Raw genomic sequence first — 24605 nt, 5'->3', positions numbered from 1 at the left:
CCTGAAATAGTATGAGCAGTGTAAGTCAGATTTTATAATTTATTTAAGATAATGATCAATACCCAAATGGTAAAATATGGTAACATCTTCCAGTTTAAATTCCTTCCTCTTTCATAGGGCGTCCTGTATTTGTGTATCTATTCTGTTGATTGATGTATTAGTGGAGTTTTACAGCACATTCAATAATCAAAGCCATACGATCATCAATTATATACCATAGGGTGTGATGATCCAAATTGTATTATTATTATTTCTCTCCATTTACTTTGGTTGAAACAAGTTGAGTAATTATACATCTCCTTGATATATGAATGATTGTTATTTGTGTGGTCTTCTCTTAACTACTTTTCCAGCTGAATGTTCTCCTCTGCACCTGTAGACCTCTTTATTATTCTCTACTAATCCAGGGAGAGTTGCTTCCTATCAATCTTTCTATGGTGAGCAGTGCCCCTGCCGATTCTTTGGAGCACATGCAGAGCTCGAGCTAACATCAGGGCTTGCAAAGGATTTTCATGTGTTCTGGGTCGGTCCTACTTTCCTATTTCCTCAAGCAGTACTAATGGAATTAACTGATTTCATGCATATTTATTTAGTATTTTTGTCCTAATGTTTTTACAGCAGTAACCTGTCTTAGTAACCTTTGGCCTGCTCCTTCTGGGTGCAATTCTCATAATTACCAGCAGATGGAGCACTCACCATTTTTGGTGTGTAAGCCACACGTACGCTATTATTGGTATTTTCAAAGTAGGCTAACTAACCAGTGGTGTTAAAATACTTGAAAGTACTACTTAAGTAGCTTTTTTTGGCTGTCTATTTATATTTTACTTCACTACATTCCCAAAGAAAACGATGTACTTTTTACTCCATACATTTTCCCTGACACCCAAAAGTACTTGTTACATGACAGAAATTGTTCAATTCAAGCACTTATCAAGAGACCATCCCTGATCATCCCTACTGCCTCTGATCTGATCTCACTTTTACTTGAGTCATTTTCTATTAAGGTATCTTTACTTTTACTCAAGTATGACAATTGGGAACTTTTTCCACCACTGTAACTAACACCAATCACCCTTTACATAAACTTTCTTGTTTAACAAGGATGTTCATCTGTTTAATTAAGTCTGTGTCCATACCGCCGTGACAATATATAGCTACTCTCTTAAACCCCTTTTTTATGACAAATGGAATATGTGAGTGATTCTGCATCTACGGGCACTTCAATGTCCTCTGGGTTCGTTTTTGAGATTTTCTTTATATGTTAATTTCACATAAGTATTTTAGATACTTTTCAGATGTATTTCATACCTCAATTTCACTGTTTTGCCCTTGTCCCTGGCCCAGACTTGAGCTTCTATGTTTTCTTATGAGAAAACAATAATTACACATTATACAATGTTATCTACTAGAGAAAGAGTCAATTAAATAACATCTATTTCAATATTTATTGTGAGTATGCCCTTTTGTTTTTTCCCCCACAAAAAATATATACCTGTCCTTTGGTAGTGGTGTCATTTCCACCACCAAGGGCAAATTCCTCATTAATAGTTTTTTCAAGAGAATGTTAATTTAGTTACCATGGAAACTAATTGTGACACTGACACTGTATGCTGGCTGTAATACTAGCCAAAGCATGCTAAGCAGTCTGTCTTTTTCCTCCAAAAACTGTAGAAGTGTCATTTCCATCACAAATGTAACTGGTGGAAAGGAAAAATATATATATTTTTTTTTTTTTACTTTAGGCTTACTTAATCATGTTTTAAAGAAAATGCTCCAAGGTGAAAACTTAAGTAGTATTTTTCTTTGTTTATAGAAGATGCCACATAAAACAGCACAGAGGTCACAGACATAGAACCAAAACAAAAAATGATCCTATACTATACCAGCAACATCTGCAAAAAGACAGGAAGAGGTACTGGAAGAAAAACGAGAAGGGAAATATCTCTGACCTTACAAAGCCAGAACAAAGAAGAGAATGCCATGGAAATGCAGCAAACTGAATAGAAGACAGACTTTAAAGAGAACAGTCGCAATGGAGACCTACCGGTCAGGCAACACACCACCTCAGTCCCCAGATGACTTCCAGCCAGAACATGAGGCCAACATACCTGCCCCTGATGCATGCCCTGATACCCCTTCCTCATTCTCTGCAACAGGAATGAGACGTCGAATGCTTGCTGGAAGAAAAAACCTAGAGATCTTTGCATGACAAATGTCAAACTTGATAAAGCTTTACGGAAAGCTGAGGAATACAATAAAATATATAGTAGTACAATAGACTTAGATATCGGCCATATATCCTGCCTATAGTTTACTAGGGTACACCCAACTCTTTTAATCTGAGGGTCTCAGATTTCAAAGTTCAATAGCAATATTATAAACATGAATCCACAGAAAACAAAAACCAATTCACAAATATTGACATAAACCACTATGAGATGGAATCAAATGTGAGTGACTGTGCCTATCAATAAACACTGTATGGTGTTTAAGTGTAGCATGTGTTTATGACAATCCCACTGCAATGTATGATGCGATGATGTCTCGCAAGAAAAATCCTACCACACCGTAGTATGGCAGTGCAAATTCAGTGTTCTCCAAGGAAAATAAATACTCGAATGCAAATCTTATTGATGTCCTGGGTTCGGGCGGCTCGCCATCCTTGCTGGAACTGAATCCATACAAAAAAATGACAAAATCCTGGCAATCTTTCCCTCAATCCCTTGACAGCACGTTTGTATAGGTAAATGAGTGTTAATATCAAGTTCTCTCTTTTTTATTTCAGTTTTATACAACTTCTCAACGATTTGAAACTAAGTTTTTCTTCCATGGATTGGCGGTAGCTCTTCACGTTACGTTCTAACGTGACGTTAGGAGAGGGACTAAGAGAATATTGAGTTTTGATTGGCTCAAAATAAACTGCTCGTCATGCAGTTTCTGACAGCTGATTTGTAATAGCTGTCAATTTAAACGTATCAATATAGTATAATATGATTGGTTACTGGAATCTCACTAGGAACGATAAGTATTCCAAATTAGTTGACCTGCGTTACAATGGCCTGGTCAAAGCCGCAAAAATAGAATTGTGATTTTCAGCAAAAGCAATGAGGGCAAATGAAAACAGGCCAACAAGTCTTCAAAACTCCGGGAAAAAACAGTGGAACAGAATTAGCACAGCCACAGAAGAGAAAATCACTAGATTCTATGAACGTGACGACAACAGGGAAAAAGGACACACTAACGAGCAAGAAGAAAAATAAGCAGAAGCGCTTCCTAAATGGCACAATTCAGAACCTTTATCAGAAGTTTAAGAGGGAATATTCACAGATTAAAATGTCATACTATGAAATCTGCAAGAGATGTCCCTTTTGGGTTGTCAAGCCAACAGTCCAGGATAGGGACACATGCCTCTGCAAAACCCACACCAACCTCCAGTTCATGGCAGACAAGCTACAGTATCACAAAGTGATCAGCTGCAGCAATATTGAAAACCTTATTGAGTCTTTGTGCGGACCTGAAGAAGGACCTTATGAGGACCTGAAGAAAGAGTGTATGTACAGAGTGTTCCCTTTGCCAAGCAAAAGAGTTTTAACATCTGACTTTGATGCTGGTGAGCAGACATGGTGGTTTGAGTGGGAAAACAAAGCTGAAGAGCGATAGAAGAAAAACAAAGAGGGAAACATGGAGAAGTTCACTGTACATTTGACAGTAAAGGGAAATGTGTGTGGCACACTGTAAATTCTACTGGAGGACTTCTCCAAAGGATTGAAAGAGAAGTTGGAGAAACAATTGTACAATATTCAACACCAATACTCCAAACTGAGAGAATTAAAAGAGAATCTGCAGAAAGAGGAGATCATCATGCATATTGACTTTACAGAGAATTTCCTGTGTAAATACACCAATTAAATCCAGGCAGTTCACTTGGTGATTCTCACAAGCAGGTGACCCTCCACACCTGTGTTGGATATACCACAAATGAGACAGTTTCATTCTGATCACTGAGCTCTTCTATGCGGATGACCCTCTGCAATCTAGGCCCATTTGCTTGAGCTCTGCCTATCGGCTACTTTTTCAATCTTACTTTGTCTTATATTAATTAAATGTTTGACAATGTATTATGAAGTCAAGATCAATGATATTATGAAGCCAAGATCAATGAAATAAGGATGGGAAAAAACCTTTGGAGTACTGTAAATTAAATTATGGACAGAAAACCAAATTCAACTCCATCTTTCATCGAATCAGATGGCTTATTCATCACAAAACCATTTGATGTTGCCAATTATTTTAATGATTACTTCATTGGCAAAGTGGGAAAACTTAGGCAGGAAATGCCAACAACGAACAGTGAGCCATCATATTCATGCATAGAAAAACAATTAATGAAAGAAAAGCATTGCACATTTAAATTTTGTAAAGTTAGGGTGGGAGAGGTGGAAAAATTATTGTTATCAATCAATAATAACAAACCTGGCATTGACAACTTAGATGGAAAGCTACTGAGGATGGTAGCTGACTCTATAGCCACTCTGTCATATCTTTAATCTGAGCCTAGAGGAAAGTATTTGTCTTCAGGCCTGGAGGGAAGCCAAAGTAATTCCGCTACCCAAAAGCGGTAAAGCGGCCTTTACTGGTTCTAACAGCAGACCTATCACCTTGCTGCCAGCTCTTAGCAAACTGTTGGAGAAAATTGTGTTTGACCAAATACAATGCTATTTCTCCATAACCAAATGAACAACATACTTTTAGCATGCTTATAGAGTAGGGCACTCAACATGTACTGCACTGACACAAATAACTGATGATTGGTTGACAGAAAATGATAAGAAGAAGATTGCGGGAGCTGTACTGTTAGATTTCAGTGCACACTTTGATGCTATTGATCATAACCTGTTGTTGTCATAACCTTTAAACTACCGTTCAAAGGTTTGGGTCACTTAGAAATGTCCTTGTTTTTGAAAGAAAAGCAATTTTTTTGTTCATTAAAATAACATGAAATTGATCAGAAATACAGTGTAGACATTTTTCATGTTGTAAATGACTATTGTAGCTGGAAACGGCTGATTTTTAATGGAATATCTACATAGGCGTACAGAGGACCATTATCAGCAACCATTACTCCTGTAATCCAATAGCACGTTGTGTTAGCTAAATCCAAGTTTATCATTTTAAAAGGCTAATTGATCATGAGAAAACCCATTTGCAATTATGTTAGCAAAGCTGAAAACTGTTGTCCTGATTAAAGAAGCAATAAAACTGGCCTTCTTTAGACTAGTTGAGTATCTGGAGCATCAGCATTTGTGGGTTCGATTACAGGCTCAAAATGGCCAGAAACAAATAACATCCTTCTGAAACTCGTCAGTCTATTCTTGTTCTGAGAAATGAATGCTATTCCATGAGAGAAATTGCCAAGAAACTGAAGATCTTGTACAACGCTGTGCACTACTCCCTTCACAGAACAGCGCAAACTGGCTCTAACCAGAATAGAAAGAGGAGCGGGAGGCCCCGTTGCACAACTGAGCAAGAGGACAAGTATATTAGAGTGCCTAGTTTGAGAAACAGACGTCTCACAAGTCCTCAACTGGCAGCTTCATTAAATAGTACCCGCAAAACACCAGTCTCAACGTCAACAGTCAAGCGGTGACTCTGGGATGCTGGCCTTCTAGGCAGAGTTGCAAAGAAAAAGCCATATCCCAGACTGGCCAATAAAAATAAAAGATTAAGATGGGCAATAGAAAACAGACACTGGAGAGAGGAACTCTGCCTAGAAGACCAGCATCCCGGAGTCACCTCTTCACTGTTGACGTTGAGACTGGTGTTTTGCGGTTACTATTTAATGAAGCTGCCAGTTGAGGACTTGTGAGACGTCTGTTTCTCAAACTGGACACTCTAATGTACTTGTCCTCTTGCTCAGTTGTGCACCGGGGCCTCCCACTCCTCGTGTTGTGGCTTTTCAACCTTTGCCATATCGTGGATTCAGAGCTATCTATCTAATAGAACTCAATGGGTTTTCTTTCATGAATGCTTCTCTAATGTGAAACATGTAAAGTGTGGTGTACCGCAGGGCAGCTCAATGACCTCCCACTGGCATAAACAAAGCATGTGTGTCCATGTATGCTGATGATTCAATCATATACGCATCAGCAACTACAGCTAATGAAGACACTAAAACCCTTAAAAAAGAGTTGCAGTCTGTTTTTGAATGGGTGGCTGGCCCTGAAATTCTCTAAAAGTAAGAGTATTGTATTTGGTACAAATCATTCCCAAAGTTCTAGACCTCTGCTGAATCTGGTATTGAATAGTGTGGCTGTTGAATAAGTTGAGGAGACTAAATAACTTGGCTTTACTTTTAGATTGCAAACTGTCATGGTCAAAACATATAGATTCAATGGTTGTAAAGTTGGGGAGAGGTCTGTCTTTAATAAAGAGATGCTGTGCATTTTTGACACCACACTCCAAAAAGCAAGTCCTGCAGGCTCTAGTTTTGTCTTCTCTTGATTATTGTCCAGTTGTGTGATCGAGTTTATTTTGTAAGATTAGGGAGGTAAGGCAATAAATAGGACGTAGTGGCGAAATAATTACAATTTCGCAAATAAACACTGGAGTGATAGATGTGCAGAAGATGAATGTGCAAGTAGAGATACTGGGGTGCAAAGGAGAAAAAAAATATATATACACTGCTCAAAAAAATAAAGGGAACACTTAAACAACACAATGTAACTCCAAGTCAATCACACTTCTGTGAAATCAAACTGTCCACTTAGGAAGCAACACTGATTGACAATAAATTTCACATGATGTTGTGCAAATGGAATAGACAAAAGGTGGAAATTATAGGCAATTAGCAAGACACCCCCAATAAAGGAGTGATTCTGCAGGTGGTGACCACAGACCACTTCTCAGTTCCTATGCTTCCTGGCTGATGTTTTGGTCACTTTTGAATGCTGGCGGTGCTCTCACTCTAGTGGTAGCATGAGACGGAGTCTACAACCCACACAAGTGGCTCAGGTAGTGCAGCTCATCCAGGATGGCACATCAATGCGAGCTCTGGCAAGAAAGTTTGCTGTGTCTATCAGCGTAGTGTCCAGAGCATGGAGGCGCTACCAGGAGACAGGCCAGTACATCAGGAGATGTGGAGGAGGCCGTAGGAGGGCAACAACCCAGCAGCAGGACCGCTACCCCGCCTTTGTGCAAAGAGGAGCACTGCCAGAGCCCTGCAAAATGACCTCCAGCAGGCCACAATTGTGCATGTGTCAGCATATGATCTCACAAGGGTTCTGAGGATCTCATCTCGGTACCTAATGGCAGTCAGGCTACCTCTGGCGAGCACATGGAGGGCTGTGCGGCCCCACAAACAAATGCCACCCCACACCATGACTGACCCACCGCCAAACCGGTCCTTCTGGAGGATGTTGCAGGCAGCAGAACGTTCTCCACGGCGTCTCCAGACTCTGTCACGTCTGTCACATGTGCTCATGTGCCCAGTGTGAACCTGCTTTCATCTGTGAAGAGCACAGGAATTTGCCAATCTTGGTGTTCTCTGGCAAATGCCAAACGTCCTGCACGGTGTTGGGCTGTAAGCACAACCCCCACCTGTGGACGTCGGGCCCTCATACCCCCCTCATGGAGTCTGTTTCTGACCGTTTGAGCAGACACATGCACATTTGTGGCCTGCTGGAGGTCATTTTGCAGGGCTCTGGCAGTGCTCCTCCTTGCACAAAGGCGGAGGTAGCGGTCCTGCTACTGGGTTGTTGCCCTCCTACGGCCTCCTCCACGTCTCCTGATGTACTGGCCTGTCTCCTGGTAGCGCCTCCATGCTCTGGACACTACGCTGACAGACACAGCAAACCTTCTTGCCACAGCTCGCATTGATGTGCCATCCTGGATGAGCTGCACTACCTGAGCCACTTGTGTGGGTTGTAGACTCCGTCTCATGCTACCACTAGAGTGAAAGCACCGCCAGCATTCAAAAGTGACCAAAACATCAGCCAGGAAGCATAGGAACTGAGAAGTGGTCTGTGGTCATCACCTGCAGAATCACTCCTTTATTGGGGGTGTCTTGCTAATTGCCTATAATTTCCACCTTTTGTCTATTCCATTTGCACAACAGCATGTGAAATTTATTATCAATCAGTGTTGCTTCCTAAGTGGACAGTTTGATTTCACAGAAGTGTGATTGACTTGGAGTTACATTGTGTTTAAGTGTTCCCTTTATTTTTTTGAGCAGTGTATATAAATAAAATAAATAACAATATAGGGATGAGGTAGTTGGATGGGCTATGTACAGGTGCAATGATCTGTAAGCTGCTCTGACAGCTGATGCTTAAAGTTAGTGAGGGAGATATGAGTCTCCAGCTTGCGTGATTTTTGCAATTCGTTCCAGTCATTGGCAGCAGAGAACTGAAAGGAAAGGTAGCCAAAGGAGGAATTGGCTGCAAGGAAAGACCTAATTAAGCTGCGGCTGGCCCAGAACAGAACGGCACGTCTTGCTCTTCATTGTAGTCAGAGGGCTTATATAAATAATATGCATGCCAGTCTCTCTTGGCTAAGAGTTGAGGACTCTTTTTATAAGAAACAATAATGTGTTGAAAATCCCAAATTGTTTCTGTAGTCAATTTACACACAGCTCTGTCACACAACCTTACCCCACCAGACATGCCACCAGGGGTCTTTTCAGTCCCTAAATCCAGTACAAATTCAAGAAAGCATAGAGTATTATATAGAGCCATTATTGCATGGAACTCCGTTCCTATTATGTTGCTCAAATGAACAGCAAAAACAGAATAAGCAACACCTCACGGCAAAATGTCTTTCCCTTATTTGACCTAGACAGTTTGTGTGTATGTATTGATATGTAGGCTACGTGTGCCTTTAAAAATATTTTATGTAGTTCTGTCCTTGAGCTGTTCTTGTCTATTAATGTTCTGTATTACGTAATGTTTCATGTTTTGTGTGGACCCCAGGAAGAGTAGCTGCTGCATTTGGAACAGCTAATGGTGATCCAATTAATATAAATTTTTTTACATAGATGTCATTACTACCACACCTTGTCATTTCCACCACATCCATATTTTTTAGGTAAATTAGTATATTATGTAAAATGTACATTGATTGAATTGTTTTAGACAGGGAAATTGTATGGTTGTTATCCGAATTTCACAAAAAGGTTGGGTGGAAATATCTTATTTTTCATGATGAATAAATGTTTTCAGCTGTCACAAAGGCAAGTTTAAACATGTAGGCGTCGTGTTGAATTATACATGTTAGGAAAAACAAAAAAATAACTTAAAATAATATTATAGAATGTACAAATGTATAAGAAATGTATTATAAATGAATTGTATGATATTTTATATTCAACTAAAATGGACCCTGGGTAGCCTGTTTTTATGCATTACATGAATGGTATGCCTAATCATCATCACAAAGAGCCATCATCAATGTTGTTTTTGTGCAACTGCTTGAATAATCCTCTTGTTTACCCGGATCTCAAGCATGTACTTTTCAAGTGTCATTTTCTATCTGTCTCAGTCATAAATATTAATCCCACATAAATGTATCAACGATTTATGTAATATATGGAAGGGAATAGAGCTGGAGACGCACTGTGGTAAGGGCTAAAATGCTATTGAAGTCAAAACATAAAATTATTCCCATGCATTTTCACAGGACAAGAGGGTTGATGATTTTAACTCATCCCTGAAACCCAGCTGATGGGTCTGTTGGTGTTTATCATGCTGGTTACAGCCACAGCCAGGTGTGCTCTCTCAGGATGACTGATAGGATAGGCAGGCACCAGATAACAGATATGGGAAACTGTAGGCTACATGCTGTTAGCCTCTGCCACATATTTTCACCAAAAACCTGAGAGAAGCCTGGAGCTGAGTCTACCACGCTGTTTGATAACACACGTCTCCAGAATGGGAACATTTGAAGCCACTCTTGTCATCCTCATACACAGTAATACTGAGCCTCCTTTATTTCCGTCATACATTTTCTGTGCCCTTTCTCAGGCTGTGGCTATGAGCCTTTGAGAGAGCTGAAACCTCTTCCATTAGAGAAAAATGCATTTGCTCTCTTATGGACTCTGTCCAAATGAATTACTCCAAGAATACTACTGTGCAACATAGGTCAGTCTCCTAGTTTCAGAATGGTGTGAGTACAAAATCTCAGCAACATGCATGCCTCTGTCTCCAGGGTGGTGGTAGTAAACTTAGGTTTGCTTAATATAACAGATGCACACAATTGCAGGTCCGGGGAACAGTTTATGGTGGGCAACAAAACTTCTTAACAGTATTGTGAGTAAATAGCATGGTCTCCCTCTCTAATTGACTACCAGTGACACGGAGTAGCATTATATCTAAAATTTTACAAGCTCTCAGCAATCAATGCAACACCATATGGTCATAGGTCATGGGCGGGGACTGTGCTGCAACTCTGAGATAAGTAGTTTGTCATTTACATACTGTGTGTGTGTCACTCCCTGACTTTAGTTATATTTGTTTTCTTTACTTTGGGGGTTAGGTCAGGGTGTGACAAGGGCTGGTTTGTTTAGTTTTTGTATTGTTTAGGGATTTTTCTTGTCTAGTGTTTTTGTTATCTATGGGGATTTTGGATTGTCTAGGGGTTTGTAGGTTTATGGTGGCCTGAGTTGTTTCCCAATCAGAGACAGCTGTTTCTCGTTGTCTCTGATTGGGGAGCCTATTTAGGTTGCTATTTTCCATGTTGGTTTTGTGGGTAGTTGTTTTCTGCCTTTGTGTCTGCACCAGACAGAACTGTTTCGTGGTTGTCCATTTTTGTTATTTTGTCTTAGTGTTCTGAGTTCAAATAAATATCATGAACATGTACCATGCTGCGTTTCGGTCCGATCTGACTACTCTTCATCAGACGAAGAAGATCGTTACAGAACTACCTACCACCAAAGGACCAAGCAGCGTGGTGTAATGGACTCCTCGACATGGGAGGAAATCCTGGACGGCAAGGGACCCTGGGCACAGACGGGAGAGTATCGCCGTCCAAAAGAGGAGCTGGAGGCAGCTTAGGCGGAGCGGCGACGCTACGAGGAGTTGGCTCGAGGAGGTGTGCACGACAGGCAGCCCCAGATTTGTTTTTTGGGGGGGCACACGGGGAGACTGGCTGAGCCAGGTTGGAGACCGTGGCGGGCGTCATACTGGTCAGGCACCGTGTTCTGCAGTGGAGCGCACGGTGTCTCCAGTATGCGTTTTTTAGCCCGGTGCGCTACATCCCAGCTCCTCGCATCGGCCGGGCTAGAGTGGGCATCGAGCCAGGACGGAGTGTGCCAGCCCTGCTCTCCAGACCTCCAGGACGTCTCTACGGCCCAGGATATCCTGCGCCGGCTCTGCGCACTGTGTCTTCAGTGCGTCTGCACAGCCCAGTGCGTCCTGTGCCTGCGCCCCGCACGTGCCGGGCCAAAGTCCCCATCCAGCCAGGACGGGTTGTGCAGGCTCTTAGCTCGAGACCGCCAGTGCGCCTCCACGGCCCAGTGTATCCGGTGCCTCGGCCAAGGAAGAGGCTTCCTGCATGTCTCCCCAGCCTGGTGAGTCCTGTGCCTTCTCCCAGAGCCAGGCCTCCTGTGTGTCTCTCCACTCAAGTGGTGATCCATGGCACGAAGTCTCCTGTCCTGGATCCGCCAGAGTCGCCCTCCTGTCCGGATCCGCCAGAGTCGCCCTCCTGTCCGGATCCGCCAGAGTCGCCCTCCTGTCCGGATCCGCCAGAGTCGCCCTCCTGTCCGGATCCGCCAGAGTCGCCCTCCTGTCCGGATCCGCCAGAGTCGCCCTCCTGTCCGGATCCGCCAGAGTCGCCCTCCTGTCCGGATCCGCCAGAGTCGCCCTCCTGTCCGGATCCGCCAGAGTCGCCCTCCTGTCCGGATCCGCCAGAGTCGCCCTCCTGTCCGGATCCGCCAGAGTCGCCCTCCTGTCCGGATCCGCCAGAGTCGCCCTCCTGTCCGGATCCGCCAGAGTCGCCCTCCTGTCCGGATCCGCCAGAGTCGCCCTCCTGTCCGGATCCGCCAGAGTCGCCCTCCTGTCCGGATCCGCCAGAGTCGCCCTCCTGTCCGGATCCGCCAGAGTCGCCCTCCTGTCCGGATCCGCCAGAGTCGCCCTCCTGTCCGGATCCGCCAGAGTCGCCCTCCTGTCCGGATCCGCCAGAGTCGCCCTCCTGTCCGGATCCGCCAGAGTCGCCCTCCTGTCCGGATCCGCCAGAGTCGCCCTCCTGTCCGGATCCGCCAGAGTCGCCCTCCTGTCCGGATCCGCCAGAGTCGCCCTCCTGTCCGGATCCGCCAGAGTCGCCCTCCTGTCCGGATCCGCCAGAGTCGCCCTCCTGTCCGGATCCGCCAGAGTCGCCCTCCTGTCCGGATCCGCCAGAGTCGCCCTCCTGTCCGGATCCGCCAGAGTCGCCCTCCTGTCCGGATCCGCCAGAGTCCCCTATATCTTTAGGTTTTGCGGCCGGAGTCCGCACCTTTAGGGGGGGGGGGGCTTGGGGGGTACTGTCACGCCCTGACTTTAGTTATATTTGTTTTATTTTTTAATTTGTTTTGTTTTCTGTCTTTGTCTGAACTGTTTCGTGTTGTCTTTTTTGTTATTTTGTCTTAGTGTTCTGAGTTCAAATAAATATCATGAACACATACCACGCTGCGTTTTGGTCCGACCCTGACTACTCTTCATCAGACGAAGAAGATCGTTACAGTGTGAAAGTGATAGGTCTCAATTTCTGGAATTAGGCAACTGGTCTAGCTCTAAAATAGATAGTCCTTGTCCAAGCACATTCAACAGTGTCTTACGTAACTGCATTAGATATGAAGACCCCCTCACCTTGCATTATCACCCATTTGCCATCTAAGCCAAATTGAACCATCAGGTTATCTTCTTCCAGTCAGTCTTTTTGAACTTTGTATCCAGAGAATTTCACTCAGGGATGGGCAACTGACAATTGTCTTTGGAAGAATTTCCAAAAACAAAAAAAATCACTTATATTTTAGTTGAGTTAAAATAGTAGAATACACAAGGCAATTTTGAAATTTGGTTGTGCTGCATCAGCAATTTGTCTCTTGTCAATCACTGACAGTCACTCAAATAGCTCGTCAGTTAACATTTTTTAGATTGGTAAATTAGTCTAGCCAGCTATCTAAACTTGTAATCATGGTTTAATTACCAACCTGGGCCCCATTGATTTTGTTAGACATTCTCACTCAGATATACTCTATGGCAAAATGTGTAGAATTGCAGGAAATTATCAGTAAATCTTCAACATTTTCTCCCCACCCAATGGCAAAATGAGTAGATTTGCATGAATGTAGCAATAAAATCGATAAATATTCTCTCTACCCCATGGCTAAATGGGTAGAATTGCAGCAAACTTTGTTTAAAACTGTAACATTTCCCCACACCCGGTGGCGAAATGAGTAGAATTGCAGGAAATGAACTATAAAACATTTCACTTGTGTCCCCCAAAAGGCTAGAGCCGGCTCCTCAATGTGTGGGTATGGATGTAGGTACGCAAACCGGCGAGCCACTGCGGCCTCTCTTTGTGTGACCCCGACCCTCATCAAAGTTGCCGATCCCTGATCTAGCTAATATCACAATGGGCTGATCGTAAGTGGGGAGGTGGGGTTAAAACATTGTTTACCCCTTTCCAGAATGTAGAGAGCCAGTGGGATTTACAGTAGGGCGCTGAGCACATCCCTTGCCTTGTCCAACTCTGTCACAACACACACAGTCAGACCTCCAGCTGCATATGAGTCGACAGGTTGTGTACACAGGGGAAGTCGACTGAGAACATTTGATAGCTAAATAGATTTGCTAAGAATAACATCTAGTAGACAAAGGCACTCAGACTTCGCCATGTCAAGTACAACAATCTCAAATACCTGCTTTTAAAGCAGGATATGTCCGTAGTAGACTGTACTGGATTTTTAACTCGCAGTTGCAAGTCAGCTGAGGTTAACGGGTCGTCTGTTAGCAAGTTGAATATTTCCTCTGACCAAAAAAGCAACTTGGAGTTACCCGGGTAAGTGTAAATACTTGTGTGAATTTAACTAGCCAGTGTGTCATATTTCGCCGTTTTAGTCCAACTTTAACGTCATTCTAGCTAGTCTGTACAGTACATTGAGCTTTTGCCAACTGGTTAGCTAACGTCAGCCAATTCTTCCTGACTGCGTTCTTCCGTCCTTAGTAAGTAGCTAGCCAATTTAACTAGCTAAAGTCAGCTAGCCAGTAACGTTATAGCCAAAGTATACTGTGTACAGTTAGCTAAAGTTAAGCTGACTTTAGTTTATTGTTGTCATGCGGAAATTTGGGATTCAAATTTCGCCATCATGAATGAAAACGTCACCAAAAAAATGTTTTTCCTTGGAGGGAAGTTTTTATGTCTCCAGGAGGAAAGTATCGTTCTTATTGAGCCCCAAGACTACTATTATTGTAATAAAGATACAATAAATTGGCCTCAAGCCAGACTTTGGAAGTAATACAATATGAAGATAATTTAGCTAATAGATTACGCCGAGATTTTTCACTTTCAAATTGTATTTTTTATTTAACTAGGCAAGTCAGTTAAGAACAAATTATTATTACAACGACGGCCTCACTCGGGTGACGCTGGGTCGCCGTTCAATGGGACTCCCAATCACGACCGGTTGTGATACAGCCTGGAATCGAACCAGGGTCTGTAGTGACGCCTCTAGCACTGAGATGCAGTCAGTGCCTTAGACCGCTGTGCCACCCATTAGCCCAAAAGGAAGCCACACCAAACAAAAAACTGATTTAAAAGTTTAACAAACCATAGAACATTGCACTACTTGAAGACTACTTTTAACAATTTTTACAAAACACATTTACAGGAATAACTGTGCAGATACAAAGTCTGGTAACACAGAATTTAACTGAGGGAGATTTTACCGCTTTGTTACCAAATTTAGCATCTGCACAGTTTTTCCAGTAAGTGTTTTTTTTTTAACTGTGTAAATTGTTCAAGGTAGTTATTGTAGTTATTGTACATAGAGTTGTAGAGTTGTATGGTTTGTTAAACTTTGAAATCAATAGTTTTTGTTTGGCATACATTTTAAAGTGAAAAATCTAATTCTGTTATCGTAGAATTGCCCGTAGTTCGGCATCTCAGTACTTTGTGATTAAATCTTCTCTGGTGTGTAAGGTTAGCCCCATGGATGTTGCACTATGTAAGGCTAGTTAGTGTAAGGTGAATCTGATGCCCTGCCTTTGGTAGTAATGGGGACAGTGGCACACTGCCCTGTAAAGGTGCTGTTGCATTTCACTTAAGTTTATTGCTTTGATGGTATTGTATGTATATTATTTCTCATGGTTGTCTTACAGGAGCCGAATGGCCTCTGTTGTGACTGTGAAAACCGAGAAACGGCCTGCTCCTGCTGACCCTCAGGATGTTGACTCCAACACCAAGAAACCCAGGTAACAAAAATTGATATGAGTAGCCTACATTTAGTACTCAGTTCCTGTTTATGTGCCAAAACATTATTGGTATGTCACTGGTCAGGAGCTTTTTCTCTTAGTTCCTGTTCCTAAACCCATTCTTTATCTTTTCAGCCTAGGTTTGAGTTCAAACAGCAACAAGTAAACTTGCCATGATTTGTTTAACCTTCATGTTGTCTAAGGATTTGGGAACCATCAATGGAACCATCACTCAATCTCTGCCTGCCCCAAAGGAAACTGCTGCCCAGCCTGAAGACCAAGCGGGCCTCCGAGCTGGTCCTAGTTATTGGTACAGGGGTGAGTTCAGCTGTGGCCCCTCAGGTCCCTGCGTTGCGCTCCTGGAAGGGTTTGATCCAGGCCTTGTTGGACGCGGCCAACGACTTTGACCTCCTAGAGGAAGAGGAGAGTCGGCGTTTTCAGAAGAGCCTGAAGGACGACAAGAACCTAGTCCACGTGGCTCATGACCTCATCCAGAAGCTCTCTCCGGTAAGGCTTCCCTTCCCCCACTCCTTTGCACACACAGACAGCCAGACGTGGACAGGACACTGCCAATACACTGTCTCCAGCTGGTTCAGGCACACCAGTGTCGTTCATTGTAAACTTTCCTGTATTGGGATTTGTAATCCTAGTGGGAATGACAGTGGCAAGGAGTCAGCATAATATCTAAATTCGAAAACATTTGATTCAGGTTTTTCAACCTGTGTTCTTTGTAAAAGGTGATGCCCTAACCAAAGTACAGCACTGATAGATTACAACAACAACACTTCATCGTTCATTGCGTTGTTTTCAAAGCCACTGACAAGTTGGCTCAACCAGTTCTGGCACTTTTAAGGCCTGTTATTTTATTCGCTAGATGAAGAAATCCCCCCCAGTGAACAACCACTCATTGATTTCTCAATAAGTCAACGAACCAGTGGACCGTGACTAAATGATGGAGAAATTCAAGGGGAAAACATTTAGGGATTTCCGTACCAGCCCATATCCCCGTCATACCAGGTTGGCTCAAACCATAACTGCTTGATGAGGTCTTAATACCATCTGCCTTCAGTGTTAGTCATGTCTCATCACATCTTTCACATTGCTTAAACATGCTCTGTTTCAGCAGCCTGCCTGTTGCCACAAAGGGAACAAACAGCCCATTGTGGGTTTATCCATAGTTTTTATTCCGGTTCACAATCATGCAGGCCCGTTGCTGTTGGCTATGGATTTGGGAGGGCTTTAACGTTTTAATGGGAGTGCTGCTGCCTAGTAAAAAAATATGTTTTGTAATCATGGAGTAATGTGAATCCGGGAACACCAGCCCCTGCCAAGGTTTCCATTCAGCCTCAGAATAACAGAGCGCCCCACCAGACTAAATAGCTCACAAGAGGAGACATGATTATCAGGTGATTACACAGCCATGGACCCTGTGGCAAATATTTTTCTGTTCTTACTTAGCAAGCAATGGTTCTCCACAGGCCTGTCTGTACATGTTCAGCATCTTATCAGTATGGGGTACGCAACTTTAGCTGAACATAATTCACTGTATCACAATTCCAGTGGGTCAGAAGTTTACATACACTAAGTTGATTGCCTTTAAACAGCTTGGAAAATTCCAGAAAATTATTTAATGGCTTTAGAAGCTTCTGATAGGCTATTTAACATTATTTGAGTCATTTGGAGGTGTACCTGTGGATGTATTTCAAGGCCTACCTTCAAACTTAGTGCCTCTTTGCTTGACATCATGGGAAAATCAAAAGAAATCAGCCAAGACCTCAGAAAAAAAATGGTAGACCTCCACAAGTGTGGTTCATCCTTGGGAGCAATTTCCAAACACCTGAAGGTACCACTTTCATCTGTACAAACAATAGTACGCAACTATAAACACCATGGGACCACGCAGCTGTCATACCGCTCAGGAAGGAGACATGTTCTTTCTCCTAGAGATGAATGTACTTTGGTGCGAAAGTGCAAATCAATCCCAGAACAGCAGTAAAGGACCTTGTGAAGATGCTGGAGGAAACGGGTACAAAAGTATCTATATCCACAGTAAAACGAGTCCTGTATCGACATAACCTGAAAGACCGCTCAGCAGGGAAGTAGCCACTGCTCCAAAACCGCCATAAAAAAGCCAGACTACGCTTTGCAACTGCACATGGGGACAAAGATAGTACTGTTTGGAGAAATGTCCTCTGGTCTGATGAAACAAAATGAGAACTGTTTGGCCATAATGACCAGTGTTATGTTTGGAGGAAAAAGGGGGAGGCTTGCAAGCCGAAGAACGCAATCCCAACCGTGAAGCACGGGGGTGGCAGCATCATGTTGTGGAGGGGCTTTGCTGCAGGAGGGACTGGTGCACTTCACAAAATAGATTGCATCATGAGTGATGAAAATGATGTGGATATATTGAAGCAACATCTCAAGACATCAGTCAGGAAGTTAAAGCTTGATCGCAAACTGAAAAAGCGTGTGCGAGCAAGGAGACCTAGAAACCTGACTCAGTTACACCAGCTCTGTTAGGAGGAATGGGCCAAAATTCATCCAACTTATTGTGGGAAGCTTGAGGAAGGCTACCCAAAACATTTGACCCAAGTTAAACAATTTAAAGGCAATGCTACCAAATACTAATTGAGTGCATGTAAACTTCTGACCCACTGGGAATGTGATGAAAGACATAAAAGCTGAAATAAATCATTCTCTCTACTATTATTCTGGCATTTCACATTCGTGAAATAAAGTGGTGATCCTAACTGACCTAAAACAAGGAATTTTTACTCTGATTAATTGTCAGGAATTGTGGAACTGAATTTAAATGTATTTGGCTAAGGTGTATGTAAACATCCGACCAACTGTAGATTCTTGTAGAATTTAATATGCTGAATTTAAAGACAAAGAAACACTTTGAAAAGAGGACTCTCTTAGTTTGAGGACTCTTGTAGAGTGTAGAAGGAGAGATTTGTCATCGCTTCGCCTTTTTTAGTCTTTGGTCACATTGTTGCCCAACGGGCACAGATGTCAATTCAACGTCTATTCCACATTGGTTCAACATAATTTCATTAAAACAACATTGATTCAACCAGTGGGTGCTTGTTCACAGAACCGCTGAAGAGAACCAAGGCTTCTGCAAGGAGGAGTGTCCCGCGTCTCTTGAAGGGATCAAATACCGAGTGGGACACAGCAGTTTAACCCAATGGTATTGGTGCTGCAACGAGGGCAATCCAAACAATGTAAATAACTGGATTAGGATTGTGTTTTGGCACATAATGTCGGTTAATGAGCCTAATCTGAAGATTAGACTTAATGTTTGTGACCTACATCCTTTCATGCTGTCGTTGAATGACCTAGGCAAAATACTCTTGGCAATTATATTACAACTTTCTCTGTTTAGGACTAGATTGGTTGAAAACAACTCAACTTTAGGGTTGAATCCTAGGCTATATCAATCTCAAAATCAGGATCGGAGCATGGTACTATACCTTATTTGGTCGTTACATAAATCCTGAAACAAAGGAGAATTTGTTCAGTGCAGAAGTCAGCAGCAGGGTGGGTGGATAGCTAGATGCTTGCCCTTGGTGATGATGCCTTCCTTCCTGTGGAAAGGGATCCTGTTATTAGTTAATTAGCCCACTAGATCTCTAATCTCTACAGTCCAGCAGTCGGCCAGGCAGCTGGCTGTGCTAAACTCACCTCGACAGTGCTATTCATAGCAGGCCAGCACTTCTATGTTTTCCTACAGCCATTGCCAGGTAGTGTGAGCGTTTTGCGTAGCTCTCGGTAATGAGATTTATCCATTACAGACAGCCATAATCTCATGGCTACTCAAACATCCTGCCCACCAACTCTTTGCTCCATAGCCATAATGTTTACCGTGTATAGCAACTGTTTACATGCCACATCTAATGATCGAAAAACATTTTCACCTTTCATTTACATGACTACCACAACCAGTCATAAATGCTTTATTATACCTTCTAAAAAACTGAAAATGCTTTTATAAAATGTCTCCCTCCTAGTAGTTAAGTACCAGCAGTATAATCTGGTCCCAGAAATGCAATACACACCCACTAACCCCTATTCATTGTGTTCCTGCCCTATCATTGCAGAGAACAGGCAACGTGCGGTCCACCTTCTTCAAGGACTGCCTGTACGAGGTGTTTGACGATCTGGAGTGTAAGATGGAGAATGCGGGGAAGCACCTTCTCCGCTCCGTACTGCAGCTGATGGAGAGTGGAGCGCTGGTCCTCACCACCAACTTTGACAACCTGCTGGAAATTTATGCAGCCCACCAGGGATCGAAGCTGGAGTCTCTGGACCTCACAGATGAGAAGAAGGTAACAACATATCCCTTTTCCCCTTTGGAAAGATATCTGTAGTCATGACCTTGTGTGCTCTTTAGGACCAAATTCTAAATTGTGTGCATAACTGACTTTCATTGAAATAACACATCATGGATTGATGACAATTGGGAATTTGCGTGAACATTTTTGTTACAGTATGTCATGTGTGCAGATCTCTGTTTCTAAAGCTACACTAGCACACCACTTCGCTATGATGTAATTGGGATTGTTATCATTTAAAGAAAATCCCTAACTGAAAAAGTTACATTTTTGGACGAAATTAAAATCACAGTGGAGTTATTACAAAACTACAACTAACAGGTTCCGATCCTCATAAGGGGAAAAATGTAACATTTAACATATACCTAACACAACATTGCTGTAACGTTAGTAGGAGGAGATATGCATCTTTCAAATTATTTGCCAATGGAACTGCATTGTCCCCTAGCGTGCATACGCTCAAACATACAGCTGAAGTCGGAAGTTTACATACACCATAGCCAAATACATTTAAACTCAGTTTTTCACAATTCCTGACATTTAATCTGTGTAAAAATTTCGTTTTGAGTCAGTTAGGATCACTACTTTATTTTAAGAATGTGAAATGTCAGAATAATAGAGAGAATGATTTATTTCAGCTTTTATTTCTTTCATCACATTCCCAGTGGGTCAGAAGTTTACATGCACTCAATTAGTATTTGGTAGCATTGCCTTTAAATTATTTAACTTGGGTCAAATGTTTTTGGTAGCCTGCCTCAAGCTTTCCACTAAGTTGGATGAATTTTGTCCCATTCCTCCTAACAGAGCTGGTGTAACTGAGTCAGGTTTCTAGGCCTCTTTGCTCGCACACACTTTTTCAGTTCTGCCCACAAATGTTCTATAGGATTGAGGTCAGAGCTTTGTGATGGCCACTCCAATACCTTGACTTTGTTGTCCTTAAGCCATTTTGCCACAACTTTGGAAGTATGCTTGGTGTTATTGTCCATTTGAAAGACCCATTTGCGACCAAGCTTTAACTTCCTGACTGATGTCTTGAGATGTTGCTTCAATATCCACAATTTTCCTCCTCATGGTGCCATCTATTTTGTGAAGTGCACCAGTCCCTCCTGCAGCAAAGCCCCTCCACAACATGATGCTGCCACCCCCGTGCTTCACGGTTGGGATTGCGTTCTTCGGCTTGCAAGCCTCCCCCTTTTTCCTCCAAACATAACAATGGTCATTATGGCCAAACAGTTATATTTTTGTTTCATCAGACCAGAGGACATTTCTCCAAAAAGTACGATCTTTGTCCCCATGTGCAGTTGCAAAGCGTAGTCTGGCTTTTTTATGGCGGTTTTGGAGCAGTGGCTTCTTCCTTGCTGAGCGGCCTTTCAGGTTATGTTGATATAGGACTCGTTTTACTGTGGATATAGATACTTTTGTACCTGTTTCCTCCAGCATCTTCTCAAGGTCCTTTGCTGCTGTTCTGGGATTGATTTGCACTTTCGCACCAAAGTACTTTCATCTCTAGGAGACAGAACATGTCTCCTTCCTGAGCGGTATGACAGCTGCGTGGTCCCATGGTGTTTATAGTTGCATACTATTGTTTGTACAGATGAAGGTGGTACCTTCAGGTGTTTGGAAATTGCTCCCACGGATGAACCACACTTGTGGAGGTCTACAATTTTTTTTCTGAGGTCTTGGCTGATTTTTTTTTTATTTTCCCATGATGTCAAGCAAAGAGGCACTAAGTTTGAAGGTAGGCCTTGAAATACATCCACAGGTACACCTCCAAATGACTCAAATAATGTTAAATAGCCTATCAGAAGCTTCTAAAGCCATTAAATAATTTTCTGGAATTTTCCAATCTTTTTAAAGGCACAGTCAACTTAGTGTATGTAAACTTCTGACCCACTGGAATTGTGATATAGTGAATTATAAGTGAAATAATCTGTCTGTTAACAATTGTTGTAAAATTTACTTGTGTCATGCACAAGGTAGATGTCCTAACCGACTTGCCTAACCGACTTTTTCTTCACCTTTATTTAACCAGGTAGGCTAGTTGAGAACAAGTTCTCATTTAGAACTGCGACCTGGCCAAGATAAAGCAAAGCAGTGTGACACAAACAACAACACAGTTGCACATGGAATAAACAAACAGTCAATAATACAATATAAAAAGTCTATATACAGTGTGTGCAAATGAGGTAAGGCAATGATTAGGCCATAGTGGCAAAATAATGACAATATAGCAATTAAACACTGGAGTGATAGATGTGCAGAAGATGAGTGTGCAAGTAGATTGACTCAAATGATTAGGGACCCCTGTTCGGGGAAGTTGTCTATGAAAGACTGAGGTCATGACAGTTTAACTATACTACAATGTTTATGCTCACAACACAGGGAATGCTCTTACACATAAAACATGTTGAAGGCGTATTAAAGGCAAATTCAAGGGAAGGTATTTGATTCAAAGCCCAACATGTCTTCTAATATTGTTGCCCTTCTAATATGGTGTCCTTACACCAGAGAAAATGGTCAACGTATTGACCTGTGAAAGTACAGTATTTTGTCTCTGACAGAAGTAGTACTCTACTATTATGTCGTTAGTATATATTGAGGTCAAATTTTCAAACGTCCTCCAACCGTTGTCAACATTTATGGATTAATGAATATGTCAGAAATAGGAACTAACATGACAAATATATTTTTCCTTTAAGCAGAACTTATAAACACTATTCCTACTCTCTCCTTAGCAGGGACCTAACATTGATTGTTATTTATGTAGAAGCATTAAAATAATTGACATGAGTCTATGTATTTATGAGAAACCTGTGATAATGCCCTTCAGGTGTGGTATTTATGCTCTGTCTCCATCAGAACAAATATCCCGTCTGACATTAGTTTTGTTACTCTCTACCCAGTGAGAACAGGTATTGGTGCGATGGACTGTGAAATGTGTGTATGTGCAGGTCCTGGAGTGGGCTCAGGGGAAGAGAAGTCTGAGCGTTTTGCACATTCACGGTGTTTACACGAATCCCAGTGGCATTGTACTGCACCCTGCTGGCTACCAGAATGTACTGAGGAACACTGAGGTCATGGTGAGCATTGAGACAGGCAGCCTTTAAATGATACCCTGGAAATGTTTTAGCTCTTAGCAGTTGCTAACGTTTAAAAATAATAATTTGTCAACCAATTTAAGACCCATCTCATTGTGTTAAATTTAAGTAAAGTAAATTCTGTCAGTGTCTTATTGAAAACTGAATTATCTTGGTTCAACAGAGGGAGATCCAGAAACTGTATGAGACCAAGTCGTTTGTGTTCCTGGGCTGCGGGCGGACGGTGGACGACACCACCTTCCAGGCTCTGTTCCTGGAGGCGGTCAAACACAAGTCGGACCTGGAGCACTTCATGCTGGTGCGGCGCGAGGACGTTGGAGAGTTCAAGAAGCTGCGGGACAACATGCTGGACAAGGGCATCAAGGTCATCTCCTACGGCAATGAGTATTCTGACCTGCCCGAGTATTTTGAGCGGCTGGCCAACGAGATCTGCAACCGCGACACCGTCACTAACGGCTGGGGTAAGGAAGTCCCTCTGGTACAATTTCTAGGAAGGGGAGAGCCTTTTCACATACAACTTACCAGTTTCAGTGAAATTACTCAAACTCTCTCACTATGTTTAGTAATCATACAGTATCCACTTCCTACAATAGATCCCTTATTTGGTGATATGTTACTGTAGGTCATAAAACAATTATCTATTTAGGGCTTGGATCTCCTCTTACTGTGATGCTACTGAGGAATTATATTTTAGTGAGCCAAGTTGCACATTTTCCTGTGTTTAAACATGAATAGCTCCTTTGTTTGCCCTCACTATTTATTGTTAATCTGTTGATTTCATTGTGATTTTCATAGGATCTCCCTCCCAAGAACAGGAAACCCAGAATGGCTTTCATTCACAGAAGTGCCTCCTTCAAGGTTAGGATTGTGTACAGGCTTACCTAATGCATGGCAGTCCGTGGTAATATACAGCTGTTGGTTCTCCTTGGTCTTTTACCTGTTCACCTTCTTTCTGCCCAGACTATTCTTCTTGACAGGCACAAAACAGGCGGGAGTATCAGTCCTTTTCATCCACCGTTCCTTCATAGAGTTCAGTCTACTACTCAGGTCTGGTTTCATTGGATCTACTACAACTCCTCCATTGCAAATATGGGCCAGAAGAGACCATGTTACTGCTCTCTAGTCACCCGCTTATTGTTTTTATTTTCTTCTGTACTAGATTGTCATGACAAAGGGAAAGATCCAGCCAAGGAGCTAACAGGAAAGTAAACTGAAAGCAGCTGTCCAACCTGGCAACTTAATGTAAATGTAGGCCTAACGGATATAGATGTGTGAAGTAGGGATGACATAAGGACTGGTTTCTCGCACATAATTTGGAAATGAATCCTGTTCTGAATGGATGGCTGGAGAGTCAGTCCAGTGGACCTAGATGTGATAGTTTCTGAAGAGAAGCAGGCGTGGGGAAAATGTAGCCAATATATAGCGTAAGGGCTGTTCTGATGCAGCGCTAAGATACAGCCTTTTGCCATATACCACAAACCCCTGAGGTGCCTGCCTTATTGCTGTTAGAAGCTACTTACCAACATAATTAGACCAGTAAAAATAAGTATACGGTCTGATATGCCAATCAGCATTCAATCCACCCAGTTTCTTTTTATGCCTTTTGTATTTTTAATACTGCATGTTTTGTGAAATGTAGGTATTTAAGTGCTATTTAAAAAAATATATATAAACACTTTGGTATCATACACCCGACTCTTCCTTTTCCATTGTGATCCAGACCACACTAT

The 24605-nt window shown here is 42.4% G+C and overlaps 1 protein-coding gene across 3 annotated transcripts; it reads left to right on the top strand.

Annotated features, from left to right (window-relative positions):
* Positions 1–13708: 13708 nt before the first annotated feature.
* Positions 13709–24563, top strand: LOC129831884 (protein FAM118B-like). Of its 3 annotated transcripts, XR_008755828.1 has the most exons (9): positions 13709–14028; positions 15348–15440; positions 15644–15947; positions 19544–19771; positions 22729–22857; positions 23039–23336; positions 23671–23733; positions 23836–23922; positions 24035–24563. XR_008755828.1 is itself a non-coding variant. In XM_055895437.1 (8 exons), the coding sequence occupies exons 1-8, from the start codon at positions 13907–13909 to the stop codon at positions 23847–23849; spliced, it is 1200 nt and encodes a 399-aa protein (XP_055751412.1). In that variant the 5' UTR covers positions 13709–13906; the 3' UTR covers positions 23850–24563. The 3 variants fall into 3 exon arrangements, 2 of the variants coding, with proteins under 2 accessions (XP_055751412.1, XP_055751411.1); XM_055895437.1 differs by having other exon boundaries at positions 15695–15947; positions 23836–24563; XM_055895436.1 differs by having other exon boundaries at positions 23836–24563.
* Positions 24564–24605: the final 42 nt, after the last annotated feature.

This window comes from Salvelinus fontinalis, chromosome 33, assembly GCF_029448725.1.
Source record: "Salvelinus fontinalis isolate EN_2023a chromosome 33, ASM2944872v1, whole genome shotgun sequence".
In the NCBI taxonomy this organism is placed as follows: Eukaryota; Metazoa; Chordata; class Actinopteri; order Salmoniformes; family Salmonidae; genus Salvelinus; species Salvelinus fontinalis.
The sequence above is the reverse complement of the archived record's forward strand: the minus strand, read 5'-3'. Positions and strand labels throughout refer to the sequence as shown.

Bases quoted from the DNA above. Each gene is read 5' to 3' on its own strand.
- LOC129831884 (XM_055895436.1), top strand. From the start codon at position 13,907: ATGTCCGTAGTAGACTGTACTGGATTTTTAACTCGCAGTTGCAAGTCA. The intron at 22,858-23,038 runs GTGAGCATTGAG...TTGGTTCAACAG, and splicing joins TGAGGAACACTGAGGTCATG to AGGGAGATCCAGAAACTGTA. The intron at 23,337-23,670 runs GTAAGGAAGTCC...TGATTTTCATAG, and splicing joins CACCGTCACTAACGGCTGGG to GATCTCCCTCCCAAGAACAG.